General features: G+C 37.7%; 2 protein-coding genes across 5 annotated transcripts in view; one reads left to right on the forward strand and one right to left on the reverse strand.

The window, feature by feature from the left end:
- The window catches only part of ABCG5 (ATP binding cassette subfamily G member 5), a 31,704-nt gene extending 22,884 nt beyond the window's left edge, over positions 1–8,820 (forward strand). The window contains exons 12-13 of the mRNA XM_072635748.1: positions 4,104–4,216; positions 5,476–8,820. Coding sequence (XP_072491849.1) covers positions 4,104–4,216; positions 5,476–5,666 — 304 coding nt within the window. The 3' untranslated portion in view covers positions 5,667–8,820. The remainder of the gene's footprint in view (positions 1–4,103; positions 4,217–5,475) is intronic.
- The window catches only part of DYNC2LI1 (dynein cytoplasmic 2 light intermediate chain 1), a 128,730-nt gene that overhangs the window by 67,911 nt on the left and 33,111 nt on the right, over positions 1–27,708 (reverse strand). The window contains exons 9-14 of one of the 4 annotated variants that reach the window (XM_072635745.1): positions 27,156–27,232; positions 26,484–26,554; positions 25,767–25,864; positions 25,548–25,640; positions 18,157–18,247; positions 16,825–17,130 (exon numbers count right to left, since the gene is read on the reverse strand). In XM_072635745.1, coding sequence (XP_072491846.1) covers positions 18,185–18,247; positions 25,548–25,640; positions 25,767–25,864; positions 26,484–26,554; positions 27,156–27,232 — 402 coding nt within the window. In that variant the 3' untranslated portion in view covers positions 16,825–17,130; positions 18,157–18,184. Of the gene's footprint in view, positions 1–16,824; positions 18,248–25,547; positions 25,641–25,766; positions 25,865–26,483; positions 26,555–27,155; positions 27,233–27,708 lie in introns of those variants that run through there. The other 3 variants (XM_072635744.1, XM_072635743.1, XM_072635746.1) reach the window with 3 other exon arrangements.

Consider the following 27,708-nt stretch of genomic DNA (forward strand, 5'->3'; position numbering starts at 1 on the left):
TCAATTTACTTAATTTAAACTATCTGAACCAATCCCTTTTCCTAGGCATTCTCAACTAGGTAAAATTTTCACTTATTGGGTTTTTAGAGAAAGAGAAGTTATTATTGGTTTAGTTATGGCCTTGATGTTTAAACAAATACTTTAAAATACTTGTAGTAATTAATTTTTTCCCTCCTATTTGCTGGTTATATACTTGAAACACTAACTTAATTTCAAATGTAATTTTTATGGTAGTTACTGATACAGCAACTCACGGAAGATTAAACAGCTATCACCATAAAAATGAGTGGCCTACACTATTCCACACTATTTTCTTTAGACTGATATCATACACACATTTAATGAATATTTGCTGTTGCAGGGCTTAAACAAGTGTTTTAAGTATGAAGGAAAATGCTCTTGGGTTTTGTTTTTGCAAAAGAAATAGAGTCTGATTTCTCAAATCTCTTCAAAGACTGAGTTTTTACAATAAAAAAAAACCTTTTAAATAATACTATCTGTGATCTTATCTTTTGATTTGAATGAAGATATAGCTGTTGACTGGTATGCTTGTGAATGACACAAAGCTATTAAGCCTGATGACAGAGTAGGAATCCAAATGGATCTTGACAAGCTTGACAGCCCTTTAGCTGAACCAATGGGACAACATGGGACCCCCAACTCTATAAATACAAGATGGGGAGACATGGATAAGAGAAAAGTTCATGCAGAAAGGCACACATTTATTTTTAGTGGACTTGCAAGTTCAACGTAAGTCAATAGTGAGATGTGGCAACCTCAAAAGCTAATTTTTAGATTAGGTTGAATTACTAGAAATACGTTAAAATAAGGGACATTACAGTTCTATTGTACCTTATTCTGCTGGGTATATCATGACCTGTTCTAGGTACCACATTTTAGGAAGGAAAAAGATAAGCTGTTATTAATCCAGGGAAGCCAACTACAATAGTGAAGGGATTCAAAACTATATGAGGATTATTTGAAGGAACCAGAGATATTTAATAAGAAGAGACAATTTAGGGGGTACATGAGCATAGGCTTAAAACATTTGCTAGCCTTTCATGTGGAAGAGACATTGGACTTTTTCTGATTGGAACTGGAGGGTAGAACTAGAATCAACAGATGAAAGTTGCAAGCTTATTGGGGTTGAATATGAGGAAAAACTTATTAATTAGAGGTGCCACCAAATGGAATGGCCCTCCTAATTTGGTAGTTTTCATAGCTCAGTATGCAAGTACAACCCAAGGAAATACTTGACAAGATAGAAGAAAATGGTCCAGACTGATACTGGACTAAGAAACTGGGGTTTCTTTTCATCTTCTTTTGAAACATTTGCTTCATTATCTGTCCCTTCCTTTTCATTTTCAGTGCCTACCACAGTATGCTGCATATAGCAGGTACTTAATAAATCTGAGTAACATCAAAAACATTGTTCTGTGGTTGCCTGTTTAGAAACATTCATTGGCCCCGATACCTATACAATAAACTTCTCTGTCTTTGAATCTCCCAGTGCTTAATATGCAAGGCTGGTTGATTAGTCTCGCAGGAAAGATCCTCTACAACTCTGGCCTCAGCTCCAAGGAGCCCTAATCAATTGTACTCCTACTACATATTCTAGGCTAGAATCAAGCTAAACTGCTTGCAGTCCCTGAATATGCGTTTAAACTCTCCTCTCTCCACACTCTTGTTGATGCCAGGCCTCCTTCAAAACTCAGCTCCAGTGCCATTCCCACCAATCCTTCTCTGATTATCGTGCTTGAAAGTGACCCCCTCTCTCCCGCCCTCTGTTCCTTCTTTCTTTACTTCCTTCCTCCCATCTTCCTCCCTTCCTTCCCTCCTTCCCTCCTTCCTTCCTTGCTTCCTTCATCAATTCCCATTTTGGGTCTTTGTACGACTTTTCCCCATGCCTTGATACTTACTCCTTCATAACCACCTCTTGGAATTTCCAGTTTCCTTCAAAGCTCAGCCCAATGCCATCACCTTCATGAGACCTTTATTTACCCACTTAGCTCTGAGTACCTCCTCCCCCACCCTTAATGATCCTGTATTTATTTTGCATGTGCTTATACATGTACATGTCTCCTGATAGAATGTAAGCTCCTCAAAAACAGGGAATGTCTCATTTTTTCCCCTCTGTATCCCTGAGGCTTAGTCTAGTCCATGTTGGCACTTAATAAGTGCTTATTAATTATCACATACTACTTTGTATTCTAAGGCATACCCTTTTATATAGAAACCCAGAAGTCTAATGATTTGAGTAGTTTCCCTTCCTTCCTTCCTTCCTCCCTTCCTTTCTTTTTCTTTCTTCCTTTCCAAAAACCTTAAACCCAGTACACTCTTGAAGCCCATAGATTGGACAACAATAGGTCCCTGCCCAAACTCCATTTAAGGCCGTTTTCTGGACCCTCCTGGCTTAGAAGAGATTATCAATAGTAACTGTTGCTCTTTCCCTCCCAGCTTGATTTAATATATTTTCTTTTGGTCAAAGCACTAGCTTAGCATTGTGGGGAAGAGGAAGATGACTAAGGAATGGTCTCTACCCTCAAAAAACGTACAGATATGTCACTGGAAATGAGTGATGAAGAACTGATGGGTGGCCTGTGGGTTGCTTTAGTATTCAACAATGTAAGATAACTAGAGGAAGGCACCATTAGATGTGCCTCCTCCGCCTTAAGTTGTATTTATGGGAGAATGTGAACAAAAGTCATACAAGATGGGAAGGCATGAAGGAATTGCAATATATACTGCTGAAGGGCGTGCCACCATCAGAGAGATGAGAGATCCTTTGAATGATCAAAATATCAAAGTCCAAGAACCTGTAATGATTTCCTACCTTGAAGTCCAAATGACTTAGTTTGCCATCCAAATCTCCCTACAATCTTGCCTCATATGATTTTGAGACACAATGGTCCTTGGGGATCATCTAGTTCAACCCTCCCATTTTGCAGATAAGGCCCATGTCCATAAAATTGAAATGACTTGCTCATGGTCACAAGCAGAAAGTGGTACAGCTGGGCCATCTGATCTCAAAGCCAGTGCTCTTTCAACTACCTCCACCTTCACTTTCACTCAGTAACTATTCATCCTCCCTCTCCTTCTTGTGGGCAAGTTTTTACAGTCTCTAAGGCCATGTTTAATCATAAGTCCCATATTCTTCTGGGACAAGTTGGGGGTTAAAAATAATTTTTTTGGGGGGTGGGAGTTAGCTGGTGCATTGGATAGAGTACCAGTACTGGAGTCATGAGGACCTGAATTCAAATTCAGCCTCAGACAATTGACACTAGCTGTGTGACTCTGGGCAAGTCACTCAACTCCAATTGCCTCAACAAAAAAAAATTTTTTTTTGGTAATTCACCAAAATCAAATTCAATGTCCATTTTCAGTGTTATCTAAGATATACATATTCTAGTAGAAAAGTTCTGTAAAACTGTTCATCCAACTGCATACCCAACTCTGAACAGTAGTCATTTCTCATGAGTGTTATTTTTCTTATGTGGATAGTTAGGTTAAACTGCTTTGAGTAGTTATGGAACTCATCCGAAAGGCTCTGTTGTGGTCCATGATTTGATGCAATTAACAATATTATCACTTGCAAATAGGAGCATCTGAATAGCATGAATAATTAGATATAACTAATACCATCTATATAATGCACAAACATCAGTTGAATAGCTCAGCATACTATAAGGTATCAGGTAGACATTATTTTCCGAAGAATGCATATATTCCAAGGGATCTATACGTATTTATGTATGTATGTATGTAGGTATGTATGTATCAAAGACATCAAGGTCATCCATGGCATCCTGGGTCATTGTCAGTTGTCTTGATTTTTGTCCTTCCACTGGATTCTGATGACTCAAGAAGTGAGGCTGGTGACTTTGCACAACTTCGTCTCATTTAAATCCAATTCATGCATCAAGACATCACCCTCTGATGTCATTGGTCCTCTTTGAAAATGAAGGATGAACAACAGCAGTCACCAATACTAAAGCACTAAAGCTTTCTATCCATTTATCCAATGCTTAAGTATGTACTTTTCATTTGTTGAGATTACAATCAGTTTGTTAACCGTAATCTTTTTTTTTCTTCTATTTCTTAAGGAACGTAAATGAAATGCCCTATCCTTTAAAAATTCTCGGTTACTTTACATTTCAAAAATATGGTTCTGAGATTCTAATAGTCAATGAGTTTTATGGACAGAATTTCACTTGTGGTAAGTCTTCTACAGTAATACATTATTCATGTCTTTTATTCTGTTACACCAGCGAGAGAAGTGAGTTTTAAGTAATAGCCTGTCATGAGAACTAAGACCATTTCGAGGAATAAGACTTGTTTGCTGGTTGCCTCATGCTTCTTTTAGTTTACCCCCAACAAAGACCAATTTTTGTTGTTTAGTTTTTTAGTCATGTCCAACTCTTTGTGATCCCACTTGAGGTTTTCTTGGTAAAGATACTGGAGTGGTTTGCCATTTCCTTCTCCAGCTCATTTTACAGATGAGGAAACTGAGGCAAACAGGGTTAAGTGACTTGTCCAGGGTCACACAGTTAGTAAGGGCCAGATTGGAACTCAGGGAGATGAGTCTTCCTGACTCCAGGCCCAATGCTCTATGTACTGCAACACCTAGTGCATCTAATAGCTCAATAGTTATTAGTGGCCCAAATAGTTCAATAGTTTACCACAGAGGAAACCTTATGTGGCCTCATCTCTGTCACTGAGTTTCTGGCTTTTGTGAATTTCTATTAGTTTATGTGCTTTGAAAAGCTATGTTAAATCATGACCTTACCAAATGGCTCAGTGGAGGCCATGTCTCAGGTCCTTGAACTGAAGAAGCAGCCTGTAACTATGGGGAAGGACCAAGCCCACTTATTTTAAAAGGAAATAGGGCAAATGGTAATGCTAAGCATCTACCTAAGTCTCTAACATATTGCCCAGAGACAGATCCAACCCAACTTTCCTCACTTGAAGCAATCAGCTTTTCCCAGGAGTATTCAATCTGGCATTCATTATTTTTCTCATATGAAAAGCTTTATAAAACAAAGTTGAACAATTGTTGGCAGAAATCATTAGAGACACCAAAGTCACTTGGGGCAGTACAGTCATGGATGAGGTAGTATTCAGTAGTTATTTTGAATATTCACAGTGAAATCGTCAATGATTTTAGAACGTCCTCTGCACTATTTGACTATGATTCTTTTCAGGAACTGGAGGTATGACTGGTCACTTCAAAACAAAAGCAGCCCAATCTTCTCCACTATGAACCTGAGACACCACATATTTTTTTTTTATCATGATCTGATGTTAACAAAGCTTGACTTCCTAGCTATCTGAACTGTGCTGAGTGTCTGATAAATTAGACAAAGTAGAGTCCCTAGCATGGTGCTGATGAGGCATGGCAGACATTTGATAAATGCTTACTGACTGAATTATCCTGGTGTGTGCCATATCTGATGCTATCAATCTTTTCTCTGGCAGGTGCTTCAAATGGATCAGTAGGAAATCCACTCTGTCGCTTTACTCAAGGAAATATGTTCATTGAAAGTACTTGTCCAGGTGCAACATCAAGATTCGCAACTAACTTTCTCATTTTATATGCATTTATCCCTGTTCTTGTCATTTTAGGAATGATTGTCTTCAAAATAAGAGATTATCTTATTAGCAGATAGTGGCAAATCTTGACACTAGAAAAAAAAAAAAGGAACTCCTACTTTTAGATAAGCAAGAGTGGTCTAAAACCCAAAGTCTAAAAATCTACATGATAAATATAGCTAACAATTTTGGATGTAAGAATTTCATGACTTTCATTCTTCATGCCATCAAAATCCTGAAGACTGTGATCCAATTATAGTCATATGGGCTTCTGACTGTTGGGAAAAAGAGTTCCTGGTTGCCATTACTCTACCCCATGAGTTTGCTGTGTATGGAAACACTGACTCAGCTATTCCATGAAATGTCAATAATAATAGTTCATAGTGAGATGGCATTCTAAGCTTGTCTTCCTGGTTCTGTAAGAGAGAAAAAGATCATAGAAAAAGAACACAGTCTAGTAACATTAATATTTATCACACTTACTTTTTAAAGCTATCTGTGAAAAGAAGTGGTCCCCAAAATCATGTGGGGAAACTGTGGATTGGAAAACATGGGAAATAGGCAAGACTGCATTATTCATACTTCACTTTCTTAAAGATTCATTTCATCAGTGTGCTTCCTCCCACTGAAACATGTATTCATTATCACTTAGTAGCTGGTCTTCAAAAACTGCTAGGATTGAGAAAAATCTACTCGACTTGGTGAAGTAGAGCCTTTCTCAGTCATGCCCAAGTATGTCTCACTGCTGTTCAGTCATGCCTGACTCTGTGATCCTATGAATGATAGCATGCCAGTGCTGTTCCACGAGGTTTTCTTGGCAAACATACTGGCGTGGTTTGCCATTTCCTTCTCCAATAGATTAAGATAAACAGGTTAAATGACTTGCCTGGGGTTACACAGCTAGGAAGGATCTGAGGCAAGATTTGAACTTAGGTCTATTCTGATTTCAGGCCCAGTGCTCTATCCACTGAGCCACCCAGCTGCCTCATCTACTAGGCTTCCTAAATAAAGATATTGGTCTGGTGTAAATATCCTTCATTTAGTTCTCACAAATGAACAAATGACTTAAGAGAGACATCATCCATCACCCATCACCCAAATCACATGATCTGTTAGGATCATTTTTCAAGTTTTCAACATTAGTTTTGATTACTGTTTTGCATATAGAGCTGTTGCTTCTTTAAAATTTATCTGATAGAAAAAGTTGATACCCTGGGGAAGGGCAATATTGGGCAACCAAGAAGGTAGGAGTTTCTTTTTTTATTTTTAATAGTATTTTATTTTTCCCAATTATATGTCAACACAATTTTTAGTATCCATTTTTATAAGATTTTGAGTTCCAAATTTTTCTCCCTTCCTCCTTCCCTTCCCCTCTTCCTAAAGTAGTAAGCAATTTCATATAGGTAATATATGTATAATTATATTTAAAAATTTCTATATTATTCACAGTTGTAAAAGAAGAAACAGACCAAAAGAAAAAAACATACAAAAAAAAATAAAGCAAGTGGAAAAAAAAATATGCTTTGATCTACATTGAGTTCATCAGTTCTTTATTTGGATATGGATAGCATTTTTCATTATAAGTCTTTTATAACTGTCTTGTACCATTGCTGAAAAGAGCTAAGTCATAGTTAATCATCACACAATGTTGCTGTTACTGTTACTGTGTACAATGTTTTCCTGGTTCTGTTTATTTCACTTTGCATCAATTCATACAAGTCTTTCCAGGTTTTTCTGAAATCTGCCTACTCATAATTTCTTACTGCACAATAGCATTCCATTACATTCATATAATACAAGTAGTTCAGTCATTCCCTAGTTGATGGGCATCCCCTCCAATATTTTGCCATCACAAAAACAACTGCTATAAATATTTTGTACAAATAAGTCCTTTTCCCTTTTCTTTGATCTCTGGGATATAGACCTAGTAATGGTATTTCTGAATCAAAGAGTTTGAACAGTTTTATAGCCCTTTGGGCATAGTTTCAAATTGCTCTCCAGAATGGATGGAACAGTCACAACTTCACCAACAATGTCTTAATATTCTTGTTCGAGCTGAACTGCCAAGTATTCAAACTATGCTTCAGAGAGTGCAACTCTGATGGGCTGGCCATGTTGTTTGAATGCAAAATATATGCTTGCCAAAAAGACTATTTTATGGAGAACTCACACGGGGGCAAGCGATCATATGGTGACCAGAAGAAATGATACAAAAACACTCTCAGAGTCTCTCTCAAAAACTTTGGATTTTACTGTGCAACATGGGAGACACTGGCACAGGACTGCTCAGCATGGCGTGCCCACATCAGAAAAGGTGCTGTGCTCTTTGAGCAAAACAAAATTGAGACAGCACAAAGTAAACCTAGGACCGCAAATTTGGGATATCCACCTCAAATATTCACACACATTATCTGTGCCCAAACTGTGGTAGAGCATTCCGAGCTCATATTGATCTGATCAACCACAGTAGGATACACTGAAATTTCACCTTATCATGGTGATGTCATTTGGGTCCTCTTCGAAGACAAAGGGCAACAACCAATGTCCCAATTTTTCCACATTCTTTCCAACATTTATCATTTTCCCTTTTGTCATATTAGCCAATCTGATAGGTGTGAAGTGATATCTCAGAATTGTTTTAATCTGTATTTCTCTAATCAAAAGTGATTTAGAATACTACTTCATATGATTATACATAGCTTTGATTTCTTCATCTGAAAACTGCCTGTTCATATCCTTTGACCATTTATCAGTTGGAGAATGATTTGCATTCTTATAAATTTGACTCAGTTCTCTATGCATTTGAAAAATCAGGTCATTATCAGAGATACTTGCTGCAAAGATTATTTCCCAGCTTTCTGCTTTCCTTCTAACCTTGGTTGCATTGGTTTTGCTTGTGTAAATTTTTTTAAACTTAATATAATCAAAATTATCTATTTTACATTTTGTTAATGCTCACTGTCTCTTGTTTGGTAATGAATTTTTCCCTTCTCCATAGATCTGACAAGTAGACTATTTCTTGATCTAATTTGCTTATGGTGTCACCCTTTATGTCTAAATCATGTACCCATTTGACCTTATCTTGGGATATGATGTGAGATGTTGGTCTATACCTAGTTTGTGACATACTGTTTTCCAGTTTTCCCAGCTGTTTTGTCAAATAGTGAGTTCTTATCCCACAGGTTGTAATCTTTGTGTTTATCAAACAATATATTACCATAGTGTCCTTGACTGCTGTGTCTTGTGTACCTAATCTATTCCGCTGATCCACCACACTATTTCTTAGCCAGTACCAGGTAGTTTCAATGATTACTGCTTTATAATATAGTCTGAGATCTGATATTGCTAGACCACCTTCCTTTGTATTTTTTCATCAATTCCCTTGATATTCTTAGGAGTTTCTTAATATTTCTATAGACAAAGGATTCTACTAGTATATACCGTATACCAAAAAAGAGCACAAAATCATTACTTACTAGGTTAAAATCTAAAGTTTGATATACAGATCTGTATAAAAACAAGCATCTACATTTTCTGTTTTTAGATAAGCAACTAGCTTATAAAAAAGACTATTAAAAGTTATCTTTCTATTTCAGTTGAGCCACTGAATATCTTTCTGATTGATTTTAAGTGATTAACTTCACAAGTCAGAAATGAAAATATGGAATTGGTGTATTTACTTTAGCAGTGTTTCCAGAGTAACTCTGAAGAATATGTCTTTGTGATTACATGATTTGTTTAGCAACTGTTACCTAGCTTGTAAAGAATGATAAAACATCACAGCATTTGAAACATCTTCTATTAAGAAAAAAATTGTTCATTAAGGAAACCACAGTAAAGGGTTGGTAGGGTATTTAAGGATTTGGAGATATTGGGAAATTACCAGAATACTACTGTCAACTTTAACAAAGGGTCCCTGACACTGATGATTATTATATAATAGTTATGTGATGCTTTACAGATTTTATATGTCAAATCCAGCATAGAAAATTCTAGAGTTGATCTGTTAAGTAGTTCAAAGAGAGTCCCACAGGAACCTCTTTTGAAACCAACTTACCATAGTATCAGTCTACAGTATAAGTGAAGACATTTCCCTTCTATTCATATGTAGATTATATTTCATTCTAACTTGGAAGCATTTGGAAAATTGACATAGTATGTGGATTCAATCTGTGAAATGTTACTGATACCTAGAAAAAAAATAATGGCTTCCCACAGCCCATTTAAACATTGACAGTGACAATCTGTCCCCTTAGCCAAAAAGTGTCAGTAATGAGAAATCAGATTCCTCTTCTTCCTCCAAGAAGCCCTTCCTGGTCCTTGTCAGTCCCTTCTCAAATTCTCTATTATCTACTTATTGACATATTGTGTCCTGCCCCATCCCCTCCAGGAGAATATAAGATGCTTGAGAATTGGGACTATTTAATCTCTGTTTCCCTAGTACCTAGCAAAGTGCTTTGTAATAAGAAGTCCCTTAATAAATGTTGAACTGGATGACAAAAGTTATAAACTGCTAAAAAAAAAATCTTAATTCCTGTGAAATGGATTCCTTTTGAAATGAATACTGCCTGACTTTGGAATGTTATAAAACTGAAATGCTCAGAATTAGACTGAATAGAGCTCTTTCCCTCCTGAACAAAAGCCGGGACCTGACTCTTCCTTGGGGGTAAGGATGCTTGGAGCACAATGAGCATCCTGTTCTCAGGTGTATTGGGGCCAGATCTCCTGGTGTAGAAGACAAGTCTTGCTTTCCTGGGTAGCAATAGAGTAAAAGGCAGAGGGTTTTCTGTACATTATGGTACAACTAAATCAACTCAGACTACTGGTCTGCCTACCGGATAAATTAACTGCTTAGAAACTAACAGATCCCAAGTTTATTGATGGCAGAATATGTTTTCATAAAGAAAGCAAATAAAGCATGAGATTTTTTTCCCTCTACTTTTGTTTCTTCATAAAGCAAACAAGAAGCATTTAAGCTCCTTTATGCACCACACACTATGCACTGTACTACAGATACAAAGAGAAAAACAAAATAGCCCTTGTTCCCAAGGTGCTTACACTGAGAGACAACATGCCTGCTTGCCTAAGTATGTGCGTAATAAATACAAGGTAAATTTGGGTGAGAAGGCACTAGGAGGATCAGGAAAGGCTTCATGCAGAAGGTGAGCTGAGTTTTGGAGAAAACTAGGGTTTCTAAGAGAAGAGGATGAGGAAGAAGTGCATTCAGAGCCAGGGCAGAAGCATAAAGAAAAAAAGATGGGGGGTGGAGCCAAGATGGAGAAGTAGAAAGATGGACCTGCTCTAGTGGATCTCTTTCCCTCCACAGCCCATAAAATACCTGTAAAAAATGACTCTAAACAAATTCTAGAGCAGCACAAGCCACAAAACGACAGAGTGAAAGAGATTTCCAGCCCAAGATAGCCTAGAAGGCCAACAGGAAGGGTCTATCGCACTAGGTTCAGCGAGAAGCACAGCCCAACCTGGGCCACACAGCAGGGACAGGACGAGAACAGGCTTCAGTGCACAGAATCCCAGGTAGCAGCTGTGGTTCCCAGATTTCTCAACCCACAAATGCTAAAGACAGCTTCAAAGTGAATAAGAAAGCTCTTTCACGTGGGTGAGAGGGATGTGCGGTCTGGCCCCAGCCCCGGCCCCAGAGTGACAGCAGCCACCGCAGCAGCAGCATCCACTTTTGGAGCCCTTGGCCTAAAGACCCTGGGGGAACTGAGTGGCCGATCTGGGTCTCAGTCTTGAGTGGAAGTCCTGGAGTGAAGAGAAGCTCTGGTGTGGTGGAGCTGGTGGAGGCTCTGGAGAAGGAATCCTACTCACAGATTCTGGGCAGAAAAGAGTGCTTGTGTCTGCTTCCAGACTAGAACGCAGGCCAGAAGAGAAGTAACCTCCTCTCCCTTGACTGTGCCACCTTGGAGGAACTGAGAATTTACAGGTCCCTAGAGTATACCCTCCACTTGACAAAGGACTCAAAAGTCCCTTTCCCTGGCTGGGAAAATGCCCCAAAAAGGGGGAAAAATAAGACTATAGAAGGTTACTTTCTTGGAGAAAAGTTATCTTCTCCCATCCTTTTAGATGAGTAAGAACAAAGCATACCATCAGATGAAGACAACAAAGTCAAGGTTTCTACACCAAACGTCCAAAAAAATATGCAGTGGTCTCAGGTCATGGAAGAGTTCAAAAAGGATTCTGAAAATCAAGTAAGAGAGGTGGAGGAAAAATTGGGAAGAGAAATGAGAGTGATGCAAGAAAACCATGAAAAACGGGTCAACACCTTGCTAAAGGAAACCCAAAAAATGCTGAAGAAAATAATACCTTTAAAAACAAACTAACCCAAATGGCAAAAGAGGTCCAAAAAGCCAATGAGGAGAAAAATGCTTTAAAAAGCAGAATTAGCCAAATGGAAAAGGAGGTTCAAAAGCTCACTGAGAAAAATAGTTCTTTAACAATTAGAATGGAGTAGATGGAAGCTAATGACTTTATGAGAAACTAAGAAATTATAAAACAAAACCAAAAGAATGAAAAAATAGAAGACAATATGAAATATCTCACTGGAAAAACAACTGACCTAGAAAATAGATCCAGGAGAGATAATTTAAAAATTATTGGTCTACCTGAAAACCATGATCAAAGAAAGGGCCTAGACATCAATTTCCAAGAAATTATCAAGGAAAACTGCCCTGATATTCTAGAACCAGAGGGTAAAATAGAAATGGAAAGAATTCACTGATCACCTCCTGAGAGAGATCCCAAAAGAAAAACTCCTAGGAATATTGTAGCCAAATTCCAGAGTTCCCAGGTAAAGGAGAAAATATTACAAGCAGCCAGAAAGAAACAATTCAAGTACTATGGAAATACAATCAGGATAACACAAGATCTAGCACCTTCTACACTAAGGGATGGAAGGGCTTGGAATATGGTATTCCAGAGGTCAAAGGAGATAGGATTAAAACCAAGAATCACCTACCCAGCAAAACTGAGTATAATACTTCAGAGGAAAAAAAACAGAATTTCAATGAAATAGAGGACTTCCAAGCATAGTTGAAAAGACCAGAGCTGAGTAGAAAACTTGACTCTCAAATACAAGAATCAAGAGAAATATGAAAAGGTAAACAGGAAAGAGAAGCCTTAAGGAACTCATTAAAGTTGAACTGTTTAAATTCCTACATGAAAAGATGTTATTTGTAACTCATGAGACCTTTTTCAGTATTAGGGTAGATGGGTATGGGTATGTAAGTATGTGTATATTATATATATGTGAGTGTGTGTGTGTGTGTGTGTGTGTGTGTGTGTGTGTGTAGGTTTGTATATGTACATGAGTGTATATGTGTATGTATATATATATACACACACAGACAGAGGGCACAGGGTGAGCTGAATATGAAGGGAGAATACCTAAAAAAGTAAAATTTACCATTGAATGGAATGCACTAGGAGTAAGAGAAAAGGAGAGGTAGAATGTAGCAAATGATCTCACATAAAAGAGAGAAGAAAGAGCTTTTACAATGGAGAGGAAGAGGGGGGAAATGAAAGAAAATAAGTGATCCTTACTCTCATGGAATCTGGCTTAAGGAAGGAATAACACACACTCAGTTGGATATGGAAATCTATTTTTACCCTGCAGGAAGGCAAAGGGGAAGGGAACAGGAGAGAGAAGATAATAGAGGGGACAGCAAATTGGGGAAAGGGATAATCTGAAGGAAACACCATTGTGGGAGGACAGGTCAAGGGAGAGAATGGAATAAATGGAGGGCAGGATAGGACAGAGGGTAATGTGGTTAGTCTTTTACAACATAACTATTATGGAAGTGCTTTGCATTGTTACACATGTATGACCTATATTGAATTGCTTGTTATCTCAATGACAGTGGGTAGGCAGGGAGAGAGAGAATATGCAACTCAAAGCTTTAATAATGAATGTTAAAAGTTGTTTTAGCATGCAACTGGAAATTAAGATAAACAGGCAAAGGAATATAGAAATTTATTTTGCCCTACAGGAAAATAAAGGGGAAAGGGAATGGAAGAAGGGTAGGTAATAGAAGAGAGGACAGACTGGAGGAAGAGGTGGATGGGGTGCATGCTGTCCTGGGTTCGGGAGTGGGGAGAGATGGGGGAGAAAATTTTGAATTCAAATTCTTGGGGAAGTGAATGTTGAGAACCAAAAAATAAACAGATTATATATTTAAGAAAGAAAAAAGATGGAGCACTGGGTGCGAGGAATGGGGAGGCCAGTTTGGCTGAACAACGGAGTGTGTGAGGGGGAGTGATGTACAAGGATCAAATGTATCAGGCTGATGTTGAAAGCCTTAACCTAAAGAAGATATCCTAGAAATTCCCAATGCCAACTTTAATACCTTTAGTTGAAATTCAGAATAAGGTGGCATTTCCTTGACACTACAGATGATGAAGAAAAGCCCATGGAGATATGTGTCCATCCTCACATCTCCATGTTCATCCAGAACAAATAAATTTTGGTGAATGTATTCTCTTATGTCACATTAAGGCCTCAATTGGACCACAAGAGTCAGCTGCTGCTGCTACCTCCTCCCTTGCCACCATTCTAGTCTTTGCATCTAAACTTCTGTTCTGCACCGCAATGAGACCTCACATTTTCAGAGCACTTCAAGCCTCACAAAGCACTTCCTCCTCATCTCATCTCATCTCATCTCATCTCATCTCATCTCATCTCATCTCATCTCATCTCATCACATCTCATCACCTCACATCACATCACATCACATCACCTCACATCAACCAATACATCATGTCACAACGTAACCATAAAAGAAGACTTGCTGAACCACCAAATTCACATTTGACCCAACTAAGGGACTGCTATAAGGTACCTCATTTGCACGGCCCTGACCTGCACCCACACCCCAAGCCTTAGATGTTGTAACAAAACTTGTTTCACTTCTCATAGCTGCTGTGAGAAAAGTACTTTGTGAATTACTAAGTGCTATATGTAATTATTCACGATAGTGATATTTGAAATGTTTCAGCATGGTTTTTTCTTCTGCTCACTGCTGACTAATATTAGGGAAATAGAAGTTAGGTGGGGTGTGTTGTTTTTTACTCATAGATCTAACAGTTAGCTGGCATTGGTCACTTTTTGCAGCAAAGTCACAACTGTTTGGGTGTCTGATTCTCAAACCTATATTTTTATATTGGCTATTTTAGCAAATGGCTTGGAAGACACTAGAACTAGGCTGATAAAACAGTGATCTGTGAGAGAAATGATTATTTCTCTCTTATATTAATAGCAAATTATTAAGTTAGGATCAGTATTTTCTCAGGAACCTATAGATTATTTAATCTCTGAAGGACACTGATGATGGACAAGATTATCCAAATCCCTGGGGTACATGCTTTTTGATCCTGGGAGGGAGATGGCACCCAAATAGATAACATTACAATCGAATTTAAGGTGAATTCTGGCCCACTGCATTCCACTTAGCCAGGTCTGAATAGAGGTAGAGTGCCAGGCCTAGAGGCCTGTGTGGGCTACCTGAGTCTTCTTACCTCACCTCCGAGGTCTTCGGTTGGCCAAAACCGGATGCTCATATGAGAGAAAGGACGTTCCAGAGCCGAACAAGGGTTGAGCTTTATTTCAGGGTCTCGGTTACAAGTGCAGGGAAGTCTTCCTTAGGAGGAAGAGGGGGAGATTTCCTAAGGAGGCTAAGATCTTAAGGGATTGGAAGTAGAAGTACAAGCGGGGAGAGAGGGGGAGGGGAGAGAGGAAAGAAGAGAAGCGGAGCCTACTGTCCTCTTGGCTCCTCACGTGCTAAGAGAGCTTTCAGGCTTCCTCAATCCTACTTAACCTTCAGCCACACAGTTTGCATCTGAATACCGTGCTGTTAGATAACAATAGTATGCCCAGATCCGGGACGACCTCGAGGGCAGGGAGACTCCACCCATCACGTATCTCCCGGGGAGAGGCGGAAATACCCGAGCTAGCCGAGCTAGCTCAGTCTGACCTTCTCGAATCCCCACTGTTCATGGAGGGCCTCGTAAGACTCTAAGATTTAGAAGTCCCACTTTTACCCGCCCGAGACCGTCCACACGGATTTGAACTTCCAATCCCAACAGTAGAGCCTCTTTTTTCTAGATTGGCCCAGATGGGGATAGTCTGGATAAGAACTAAGTCTCTTTGTGCAAGACTGAATGATCAGAATCACATCCCCCAGTCCCTCATTGGAATAAGCCCACCTCTCATTATAACATTAATTCTTCTCACTGTTAAACAGAGTTGACTGCCACCCTCGGGAACACTACTCTTCCAAAGGCTTTTGGGGTTGAGTGGGTTCTACAAGGAGTTTGGCATTCCAGAGTGCTATTGACTCCTTTTATTAATTATCTGCTAGCATGATTAACAAAATGATTAATTACCCAGAAACTATGTCTCTTGAACTTTTTATATGTTACACTCTGCTGGGTGCCACAGTGGAGAGTGTTCTAGGCCTGGAGTCAGGAAGACCCAGGTTCAAATCTGGCCTTAGACATTTGCTAGTTGTGTGACCCAAGTCATTTAGCCTCTGTTAGTTCTTTCAACTGTAAGATGAAGATAATAACAGTACCTACCTCCTAGGGCTGATGAAATGAGATAATATTTGTAAAACAATACAAATGCTCACTTTCTTCCTTCCTCCTTCTCTCTCTCCCTTCCTTCTTTACCTTCCACCCTCCCTTTTTCCCTACCTCCCCCACTTCCTTCCTTCCTCCCTCCCAGACTTCCTTCCTTCTTCCTTCCTTCCCCTCCAATTCTCAGTCTAATTGTCTCCTTCACAAGTTATTGCTGACATGTTACACGTTAAATTTACAGTCACACATATAGAGATAATTGTAGACATAGTATTCAAAACTGCTACACATAGCATAAGCTCAAAATTGCAAAACTTTTAGCGATCATGAATATTTGGGTAGTGAACACCCACAAGCTCTGCATTATAGAGAGTCAGACAACCTGGGCTTGAAGTCCTTTCATTTACCACCTGCCACTCAAGATGGCAGGCAAGTCACTTAATCCCCTGGGCCTCAGTTTCTTCATCTGTAAAATGAAGTGATTGAATTCAGTGGTTTCTAAGGACCCTCCCACCTCCAGATCTCTAACTGCATGAGTACTTACCTGGAACAGAGGAGAGCTGAGAAGAGGCACTAGAGCACTATTGGCATGTAAAGGCTAAATTGTCTTAAAAGCATAGAGAATGAAGTTTTAGACTTTCAGTATACTTTTTAATGCTAAAAATCAACATTTATTAGCATTAATTCCATTAATGAAATATATATCAAGTAGCTTTTTATATGATCATGAATTCTTTACAAATAAGCAGGTACAGAAAAATTATATATCTGGTCATTACTTGGTTAAGATTTGGTTAGAAATGACCTCATACTAAAAAAAAAAAACCCTCATATAATATTGACCAACATTAGATTCCTGTCCCTAAGTGTTTTTATAAAGAGGTTACATAGCAACTTACTTTTTATTTGGATTTTTTAATACAGCAAAGACTTCTGGGTTCATATCAAAATCTAAAAAAATTACAGATGCACGTATGAATCAGATTTATACAATTCACAATAAGCAAAATAAAAATAAAGCAATCTAAGTATAATTTATATTTTACTGAAATACAGAATAAACTATTTTTTCAACTCAGCAGTAGAACTAAAAATAAAACAGGCTCCTCTCTACATATTAGGTACCAGAAAAATGGAAATATTTATATGAATACATGAAGATAGTATTCAAATTATTCCAAATTTTTGGAAAATTCATATTCATTATACTTTCCTCCCCCAAAATTTGATAGCTAGCTTTTAATTTCAGATAGATCAATAATATAGTTCAGTATCTGTCAAGTGAATGACTTTGATCTATGCATTCAGACTGGGCGATTTCTATACATTTAAGTTGGCTGGCAGACACAAAAACATGCTGCTAGTGGATCTGAATTTATTTTTCAAGAATGGTTACCCTACTGAAACTGGAGCTTAATTCTTGAATCTCTAGAGTCATTGTGACTTTGGCCATATCAATAGCCCCTTCAGCAAACATCCTGACCCAAGCAATCAGAAACTAATTTCATGAGATTGATTATAGGAGGATGGAATGAGGTAACTACCAGGAGGGGCCTCTGATAATGTTTCAGTCCAAGCAGTTCCTTAGTTTCAGAGGAACCACTTCATAAAGGAAACTGTTGTGATAAGAGAGGATAATTCTTCACTGTAACTATTTGAAACATGAGTTTATACATTCTATAAAACTGCAGGAGCAGAAAACACACAAATGCATATGTTGGAGAATATTATTTAAATACAATTATTATCTCATTCTCAGAGGCATTGGTAACGATTTTTTCCATCTTTTTCAAATATTTGTATTTGATTTTACCTCTTTTTTTAGCAAACATTTTTAGGTTACTTGAAGAATTATAGTATTAAACTGTCTTTCTTTTATAGTAGTTACACACTTTACATTAAGTTTATATATTACCACAAGGGATGAAAAAATTTTAAATCCTATTCATGTCTCAGAGAGAAGAAATACAAACCTACAGATGCCTGTATTCACTTGTTATTATGTTCAGGGATCAAACTCAATTTGTTTCCAGGATTTAGAAGAATTTTTTTTATACTGCTCCAGTTCCTAAAACATAAAATGTTTTAGAAATAAGTTTCCAAATTCTTTATACTGAGCACTTTCAAAAAAAAAAAAATCATACCTCTCCCACTTTAGACTGTAATCAGACACTATATCCTGAGTGTCATATGACCATAAATTTTTGGCAATAATCCTAAGGTTTTGTTTTCCATTAACGAACTAGTTCACAAAACTCTTTTGTCCCCTTTAAATTTGACGAATTAGGTTACAGGATGGATTTAGGGTTAGGGTTGGTACAGGTTAGGTAGGTACAATTTGCAAACAGCACTTCAAAACAAATTATACACATGTGTTCTCATTCTGGATCCTAGGACAAACTAAAAAAAAACAAAAAAAACCCGATCCCTGTAGGAAAGAACATAAAGTGTGTCCTCTGACTATCAGAATTCAAGTTCACATCCTCTATGAGAAGAATATCCAGTTTCTTATTACCAGACAATTACAGATGGTTTCTGTCATACCCAGGACCTAAGTTAAAGTTTAAAAGCTATACAAGAACTTTGTAGAGATCTTGTAAAGTAATAAATCTCAAAGTCTCTTATGGCTTATCATTTTAATTAAGTCAGGTAGTTTTAGGTCATCAGATATCTGCTGTTTACCATTTCAAAGACCAAGCTCCCAAAGTGTAAATAACAACTAGAAATATTGGCGTTACGAAAACTAAACATTCAGTGTTTCACTAATACTAACAACCTTCCTTTGAGATATTTTCTTATTAGAATATTCCACAAATTGTCAACTGAGATTAAGACTAAAAAAAATTAATAATTGGTCCTCCAGGAAGTTGTCATTCTAAGAAGGGAATGAAGACTATCTGGGGTCTTATTGAAATTTTTCTTATTGTGTTTTTTATTAATGATAATGAGTGAACCATCAATGAACCACCAGATGCTGAAAATTCTATTGGGTTAACTCAGTAAATTTCAGTTCTATTTTAGAAGGCCCAGATGGTAGAAAGGCTGTCTTGTATCCAGCTATACTTATTGCTACAGATACAAGTTTTGTGAGAAGTAACTAAGAAAAGCCTAAAGACAGTGAGAACTGCTGAGTTTTAATCTTATCTATTGGAGTACCCTCTTGAAGTTTGCCAAGGACCAATGACATCATGAAAGTGACGCCTTGACTTGAGCATGATTTAAGTGAGGCAGGCCTGTGCCCTAGCAGAATGTAAACTTAGAGGGCAAGGAATCTTTTGCTTTTAACTCAACATCCCCAGAACAGTGCCTTCCACAACGTAGACACAGTAAGAAATATTTGTTGAATTCAAGTCCACTTATTTACAAAGGATGCAGAAACAGATTCTTGTTTTCACATTTAGTTATAAACACTGAACTGAGATTCAGTAATGGCTATTATGGTTATATATGGTACAGGTTAGGTAGGTACAATTTGCAAACAGCACTTCAAAACAAATTATACACAAGTGTTCTCATTTTGAATCCTAGGACAAACTAAAAAAAAAAAAATCCGATCCCTGTAGGAAAGAACATAAATTGTGTCCTCTGACTATTAGAATTCAAGTTCACATCCTCTATGAGAAGAATATTCTCCCCCAAGTATGTTTCTGAAAGTAACGTGCCCTAGAAAAAAAGAAATTATGAATAAGTTGACTTTTTTTAAAATTCAGAGTTTTAGGAAGACACATGAGGCTCATTCACCCTTAGAAAAATAACCCTGAAGAATAAAAGCTTTATAATGCTTTCTTCAGACTTTAAAAGTGCCTCCAAAGATTCCTTTGATACCAAAAATAGAGGAAACAAATTAATTGGGTCATCCAAACTAAATGCCTTAGGCACTAACATTCCTTTAAAGTCAAGAATTACTTTAACCTTCAAAATTGAAAAAAAAATAGTTGAAAAACACTAGACCATTGGCCCAGGCCCTTTCTAGGGACCCACGTAAAGTCTGATGGCAGAGAAACTCTGGAGAGGGTCCAGAGCAAAGCCAGAAAAATAAGGAGACTTTGAGAAAAAAGAACAAATGAGGGAGAGTTAATGGAATGAAGTCCATCTATGCAGATGAGAATGCAGAAAGGTTCTTAGTCACAGTCTTGCTCTATGAGAAGCAGTAATTTCACAGACGACAAAGAGGTCCTCCAAAATCATTGTGAGTAGAGCTAAAGAAATGAATTTGTGCGAAACCATTGCTAGGGAATTTAGGGAAACAACCCACAGAACTTCCTAATTATCAAGGTACTAGCCTGAGATACTGAGGAATCACAGGATCTCAGAGCTAGATGGGACCTTAGAGGACTGGGAAGCTAAATCTTCTTGTGGTTCAGTCATATCTGACTTTTTGTGACCCCATCTGGAGTTTTCTAGGCAAAAAGTGGTTTGTCATTTTGCCTCCAGCCCATTTTACAGATGAAGAACTAAGGCAAAGTGTTAAAATGACTTGGTCTGGGTCACACAGCCAGGAAGTATGTAAGGCCAGATATGAACTCATAAAGACTCCAGGCCAAGTGCTACATCCACTGTGCCACCTAAGGCCCCAAGCTAAATCCTACCTGAATAAATAAATCTCTTGTTGGCACCTGACAAGTGATCAGTAGAATGCAGGAAGGCTATCCCTTTTGCTCCTTGAGCTGGACTTAGTAGTAGTGTGATGTAGACAATTTTAAGCCTTGCCTAAGGACTTTATGTGGTTCTGATATTACAGAAGTTTAAGGCCACTCCTTAACCTGTCCAACACAGAGATGAAGCTCCCATGCCAGTATCAAAGCTGATCACAATTGGAGGCTTTTGCCTCCTTCTCTGGTTACTGCCAGAGCCACCAGTAAGGGTGTCCTAGCTTAGGCCTAAAGGATCTGGCATGACACTGACTACATCACAAGTGTAGGAACCACTGGGTCATCATGCTGAGGTCAGAATGAGCTGGCAAGAGAACTAAGGGGAGACTACAGATTGTCACAGCAGGGTAGTGACAAACAGAAAAGTGCAGAGAGAAGAAAGAGACCCTGGGAGGCTCAGGAGGAACTGGAAGCAAATCCCATCACTCATCCTTCAAAATAATGAGTGGGACAGATGGTTGTTTTTCCTTGGTTTTTTCCTTCTGGTTTCTATAGCAGTTCCTCTGATGAAAGCACATAACCAGATGCCACTTCTAGTCCACTCAGTTTTTCCTGACCTGGTTTCTTTGGTCAGTAAGCCCTCCTTTGTCCCAGTTGCTCATGCATGTGACTTAGGAGTTAAAGACCTTTGACTCCTTCATCTCCCCACACGGTTAGTTGCAATGAGCCAACTTTCCCGATCTCTTGCATCAGTCCCCTTCTTACCATCCCCACCCTGCCCGGATTAGTTCAGGTTTCCATTACCTTCTGCCTAGTCCAGCAAAATAGTTTCCCAACAAGTCTTCCCATTTATGCTTCTTTTCTTCCTACACTCTAGTCAGTCAATAAACATTTATGTGCTTTGCACTGTGCTAAGTGCTGGGGACACAAATATGAAAAAGGATGACGGTGCCTCCCCACAGGGAGCTTATAATCTAACAGGGAAAGACAATACACAAAAAAGGAAGCTAAAAAGAGGGTAGGGGGTGGACAGATTTCAGTCCAAAGGAATGCAGCTGGGTAGAAAATGGGAGTTCTTTGCTCTGCTCTCAGCCAAGGTAGACAGAGGGTGCTGACATAATCTGTCTTACAGACCAGGTGACTTTTCTTGGTATAACAGTTATTCCATTAGAGAATTCCATACTTTTTCATATTATGAAATAACGCTTACTCTGTTATTCAGACACCGCCATCGTTTCCTTACTGCTCACTGAACAGAGACCAAGCTCCTCAGCCAAATGCTGAAGGTCCTCTTCAGCTTGACTCCAACTCAGCCCTTTTAGCCATCTCTCACACTCCCACTAATAAGGTTTATGGCACATCCTGGGCTCCCCTGATCACTTCCATGCTGTTATGTATCTAGACCTGGGTTCATGCTATTTTCTATGCTCAGAAGACTTTTCTCTACCATTTCCCATATTAATATCCAATCTATTCTTAGAGGCCCAGATCAAATGATCCCTCTCCCGCAAAATGTCTTTCCCTAATACCTCTACTGGAAGTGGTTCTTTCTCATTTGATCTCATAGCGTTTTACACCCCTCCTATGTACCTGTCATTTTCTAATTTGTGTTTCTCTGAATATTACTGTTATTTTATCTCCCCTTACTGAAGTTTAAGCTTTTGGAGGGCAGAGACCGTGTCTCTCATTTGTCTTGCCATTTCTCCCACTGCTCAGCATGCTTTGCTCCCAGGAGATGCTTAATGATACTTTTTTTGATAAATAATTGTACTATAAATAGGGGGACTCAAGAAGTAGATATCTCTCTATCCTCGTCATTTTTGTAATACTCTAATTACCTGCAAACCCCAGAAATGCTCAACTGCTCTACCCATGAGCATATCTTACAAATAAAGATTCAAAAGCTGTGATGGAGGAAAGGGGCATAGATGAAGGGAGCACTCTAGACTCTACATTCTTCTCCATTTGAGGCATTTCTTTTCAGAGAGAGCCCAGGCTCCAAATCTGTTTTCTCCTCTACTTTTTAGCATTATACTCATTAGAAAAGAATTCTCATACACTTTGAACACAACAGTTGTAGACCTAGAGCCAGATTCGACATTAAAGACCATAAGTTAAATCTCCACACTTTACAGATGAAGAGTTGAGTCCAAGAGAGGTGAAATTATTTGGCCAGGGTCCCCTAGTGGATGTGTGTTTGTGGCAGGATCTGAGCTCTGGTCTTCTGACTCCAATCTTAGCACCGCTGCCTCTCAAAAAAAATAGATGGTGTGATGTAGTTGCATACTTCTTCTTCAGAGCCAAAGGCAGAAATTGTGCTAGGATGGCTACTATGACAACAAAACCAATCTGTATGTAGGAAGCTGGAGAGGAAGGTTTGTTCTTTTTGTAAAGTGGAAGCTGGGGACCGGGATCCCCAGACCAGACAATGTTCAGACCCAATCAAGAGATGATGTCACTCTGTATTTCAGTGGGGAAAAAAAATCACCCCTTCTCCTCCTACAAAGCCCAGGGAATCAGAAAAAGCCCTCTCACATGAAAGTAAATCAACACCAAGTTTATAAGACATGTTAGAAATCAAAGTTTAATATTTTATAGTTTTTAACATGCAAGCACATGATGTATTTTAACAGACATATGTCTAATCAATGGAATACCAGTATTTAAAAGAAGGAAAAATGGGCTTCCCTAAGCATTGAAGTGTTACTCCTAAAAAAGGGCCCACTTTCAGCTAATTATGGAAAATTTTTGACATTTTGAAGTTGAATGTAGCTAGAGAATTGTTTTCTTCCAGGTGAATCTTATCATAGTGCTTTTTAGATCAAATTTTAAAATGTTATTTTCAATGAAGATGGTAAGTGTAGCAATAAGCAAGCAATAAATAAACTTAAAAAGGCATTCTGAGGAAAAATGTGCTAATAACAAGGTATATTTTTTTCAGCTAAAAATCCACATCTAACTCAATGAGTTTGTTAAGTACTTTGCATAATGAACATAGCCTGGTCTAGAAAAACCCATAAAAGTGGAAATGTGCTTTTCCCAAGACATTTAAAAAAATAACAAGCAACTATTAAACAATCATTTTGAGAACTTATCAATGGTACAAAAATCTATAAAGTATTTTTGTATATCAAAATTCTTTCTAATTTCAATCGATTCAACTTGAAGCCAAGGATATGAAGCTACTGCAGGGGAACAAAAAAGTGTATGAACATGTTTGGGATAAATCTTATCTTTAAATCAAATGAATAAGTGCCCACTTGTAATCTTTAAAGTATCTTTAAAGCAGAAATAAACAAATTATGCCAAAGAGTTATCTGAATATTTAAAACATATGACTCATGTATAACATAGCTATGGGTTGCCCTCTATGAAAAAGACTGGGAGGGAATTTTTACTTTTCAGGCAAGTTAAAAAAAATTCCTTGCTTGGAAGAATGTTCTCCAGCTTAGGCTGTTCCTACTGATTTTACTACCACAATATACCTGACTCTTCCTACTGATGTTGTTACCTTTCTTTGCAGTGACAATGACGAGCCTGAAGGACAGTAACAGTGTTGAGTCTTTGCTTTTCCCATCTTAGTTGAAATTCCTAATTGCCTGAAGCCTGATTTGGTTAGCTTAAACTGATTTTCTTAGAGTAGCTGAATATTATGTTTACAACTAAACAATCTCATATAAATGGTCTCATATAAATCACAATGATTAGAAATCCTTTTGTCTTTTGATGACAGTTACCTCAAACTATATAAGTAGATACGACGACACTAACAATTGTGTAACATAATCAGATACTCATATTGATAAGCAGAGTTTATTATTGACTACTAGATAAACATTAAGTCTAAGACAACTTCCAACTCAGCAAGTCTCTAGAGTCAAGTAACAGAGAGAGGTAACTAGAGGTCTTGGGGTTATTTAAAGTCATCTGCACCATTTTCCTAATATTGACTTTCATCTTATCTAGAGAAACCTCGTTACAAAAAGTTCTACATGTGGATAGAATGCTTTTAATATTATGTTTAAATGATCCGTTTTAATGTAATTCTACCTAAAAATTGCCCTGTTCTATGGGTTCTGGGAGATATTTGGATAATATTGGGAAAAGGTTCTCTGATAACAGATCAGTATACAACTGTCTTCAAGTAACTGTTGGAACACTAATACTTTGCTTTGCCTGACTGTTTAGCAGAATAACCAGCAATTACTCACCCAGGATTTAGAATGGTTACCTGCATGATCATCTACACACTGAAAAATTCAGTCTAGAGATTTCATTAAGCTGATAAGGTACCTAAGAAAATATGAGTTGTCATAAAAGGTCAAAAGTACTCTGTCACAAAGTGTTCATCATGTCACCTGTATTTCATATTTAGTATCACATCTCAATCATTTCAAATTAGCATAATCTTGGGCCTCCATTAAGTTCACCACATACACGTCCTTTCTAATAGTTAATAACACCAACAGACATTTCCTGAGCATTAGAGGGCACCACAAAAAAAGACTCTGTGACACCTTTAATTCTCAAAGTTGAAGATTTTATGGAGGAGTCTTGAGGACAACAAAGGAGCCAGGAGGAAGTCTGAATTCACCAGTGCATGTGAATTCCCTAACCTACCTTGACTGAGATGATCTTATTTTTGTTTCTTAAATAGAGAGATAAGAATTCACTACCAAACTCTAATAATAAATAGATTCTAAAAACCTGGCAAATTCTGGAGTCATTACTTTGGTATAAGTTATTGTGAAATAAAGCAAATGGACAAGATGGTACCTGGTCTTTCTGTGCTCGCATCTCATCAACTTCACTTTCTGCATACTGGGGGTCTCGGGCTGGGTCTCTGGTCTCTTTGGATGTACTGGCACTCTGAAATGAAAACATTTTACACAGAAGAAGAAAAAGGATGCTTAAAACAAGTCCATGTTAACATTTCAAAACCATTCTCTAATAGTGCCAACTCTCTGGGTTTCAAAGCATTAAAAAAATTTATACCTTTGGTGGAAAGACTTTTTCATATACTTTTTTCCACAGATCCATTGGGGTTTGTGCATGAAGCTTTCCAATGTCATTCTCAGACAGAGGAGGAGACCCTAGTGAGTAAAGTTTGACACCAAATTATAAAAGTATACTTTATAACAATGAATAAAACCTCACCCAATTGTTTATTCTCAATATTAAAACCTGTACAATTCTTCCTTTTCAGTCATGCAATCTGCTAAGTTACCTCCTTCCTCTCCTTCAACATCTTCTGACCTTCTGACTCACTATCAACAACTTTTCATTCAAAGACAAGTCACTTTTAATCTAGTGGGTATGGAAGGGGAGAAAGAACGGCTGAGATAGAAGACTACTGTTACCATTCAGAACATGGCAAATCCGAAATAATTCAAAACATCTTTTCTAGTATCCTAGGGCTTTAGAAGAGACAATAAGGCAGGATTGGGGGAGGGGAAGAAGATGCAAAGAGTTACAGTGGAATGTGGCTTAGAAGTAAAAATGCGTCTGCTACATGATGGCCCCTCTTCAAAACATCAATATGCTGCATGTTGCATCAATACAGTATGTATAACATTAATACTTGTGGAATTACTGTAACAACGATAATGGAAACCTACAAAATGTTGGTGTTGGAGCCTATATGAACATGGACCAGGTTAAAATCAATAAGCAATTAAAAAAGTATTGAACAATCTTAATAAGTTCACCGACCTATCTGACTTAAAGAATCCAATCCTGCTGGGATAAACAGTGGTTTATTCTGGTCCACAGATATTGATTTGCTACATGGATAAGAAGGAAAAAAGAATCCAATTTATTTTAGCAATCAAAACTCCCACCACAAATGCTTTTATCATAAAGGCTAAGTTCCATATCTAGAGATTGTAAAATCTGGTAAAAGTACTGTCCTCAAATGACTATTAACTCAAATGAACCCAAATATTAAAAAGTGTTTCTTTGAGAAAAAATTTTCTGGGGGGAAAAGAGATCAAATTTACTTATGACTTCTGCTATAGTATTGAATTTGAACTAAGAAAGGTGAATATTAAATATATTATCTGCATCTTAAAAATCAATGTGAGATACTGACTACACAAGTAAAGATTTCAGATTTTTGTAAAATGTGAGGAAAAAAGGAAACCAAGAAAATGAATATGATATGAACATTATTTTACTCTATCTTTCAATGAAAAATAACCAACAACACTTTATCTGCATAAATCTATAAACTACCAAACACAAATATAAAAAAGCAAATGAAATAATCGCTTGAGTAACTATCTGGGACATTTTTCTTTTTGTGAAAATCCAAGAAACAGAAAAAAGCTAATAACGACAATCACATGAGGAGACAATCCTAATGAGCTTTTTTTATTCCATTACCTTTTGTCAATGCCAAATGCTAACTGATTGATAACTCCACGTATTTTCAGTAGGAGAGCTTCCGATTTACTGGCAAACTAAAAAAATCAAGAGAATAAAGATATGTTATCCTTTTTCATCATAGAAACAGATAAAATAAAAACATTTTAATGGGAGAATCACAATTTACCTAAAAACTAGTTATGTCTTTTCAAACAAAGCAAAACCTCCCCAAGATGAAGAAATAAAACAGATTTGACATTAACCAAACTTCTTGAGTATGTATATAACATGGAAGAGTTTATCACATTTGATTTATCATTTCAGCCACTCCCAAATACATGAATCATGACATGATCCCTATTAGCACTATTTTTAAACAATAAGGTACACACACACACACATATATATATACACACATATGTACTTATATACATATATCTGTATATGTGTATACCCTTCCCTCCCTCCCCACACCTTGATATTCTACTTCATCGCCACCTTCTGCCCTCTAATTGGAGGGTGGTACCATGCTCTCCAAAGCCTCTATTTAAGGGGTGAGCTCAGCTCACAC

Source organism: Notamacropus eugenii, chromosome 1 (assembly GCF_028372415.1).
Source record: "Notamacropus eugenii isolate mMacEug1 chromosome 1, mMacEug1.pri_v2, whole genome shotgun sequence".
Classification (NCBI taxonomy): domain Eukaryota; kingdom Metazoa; phylum Chordata; class Mammalia; order Diprotodontia; family Macropodidae; genus Notamacropus; species Notamacropus eugenii.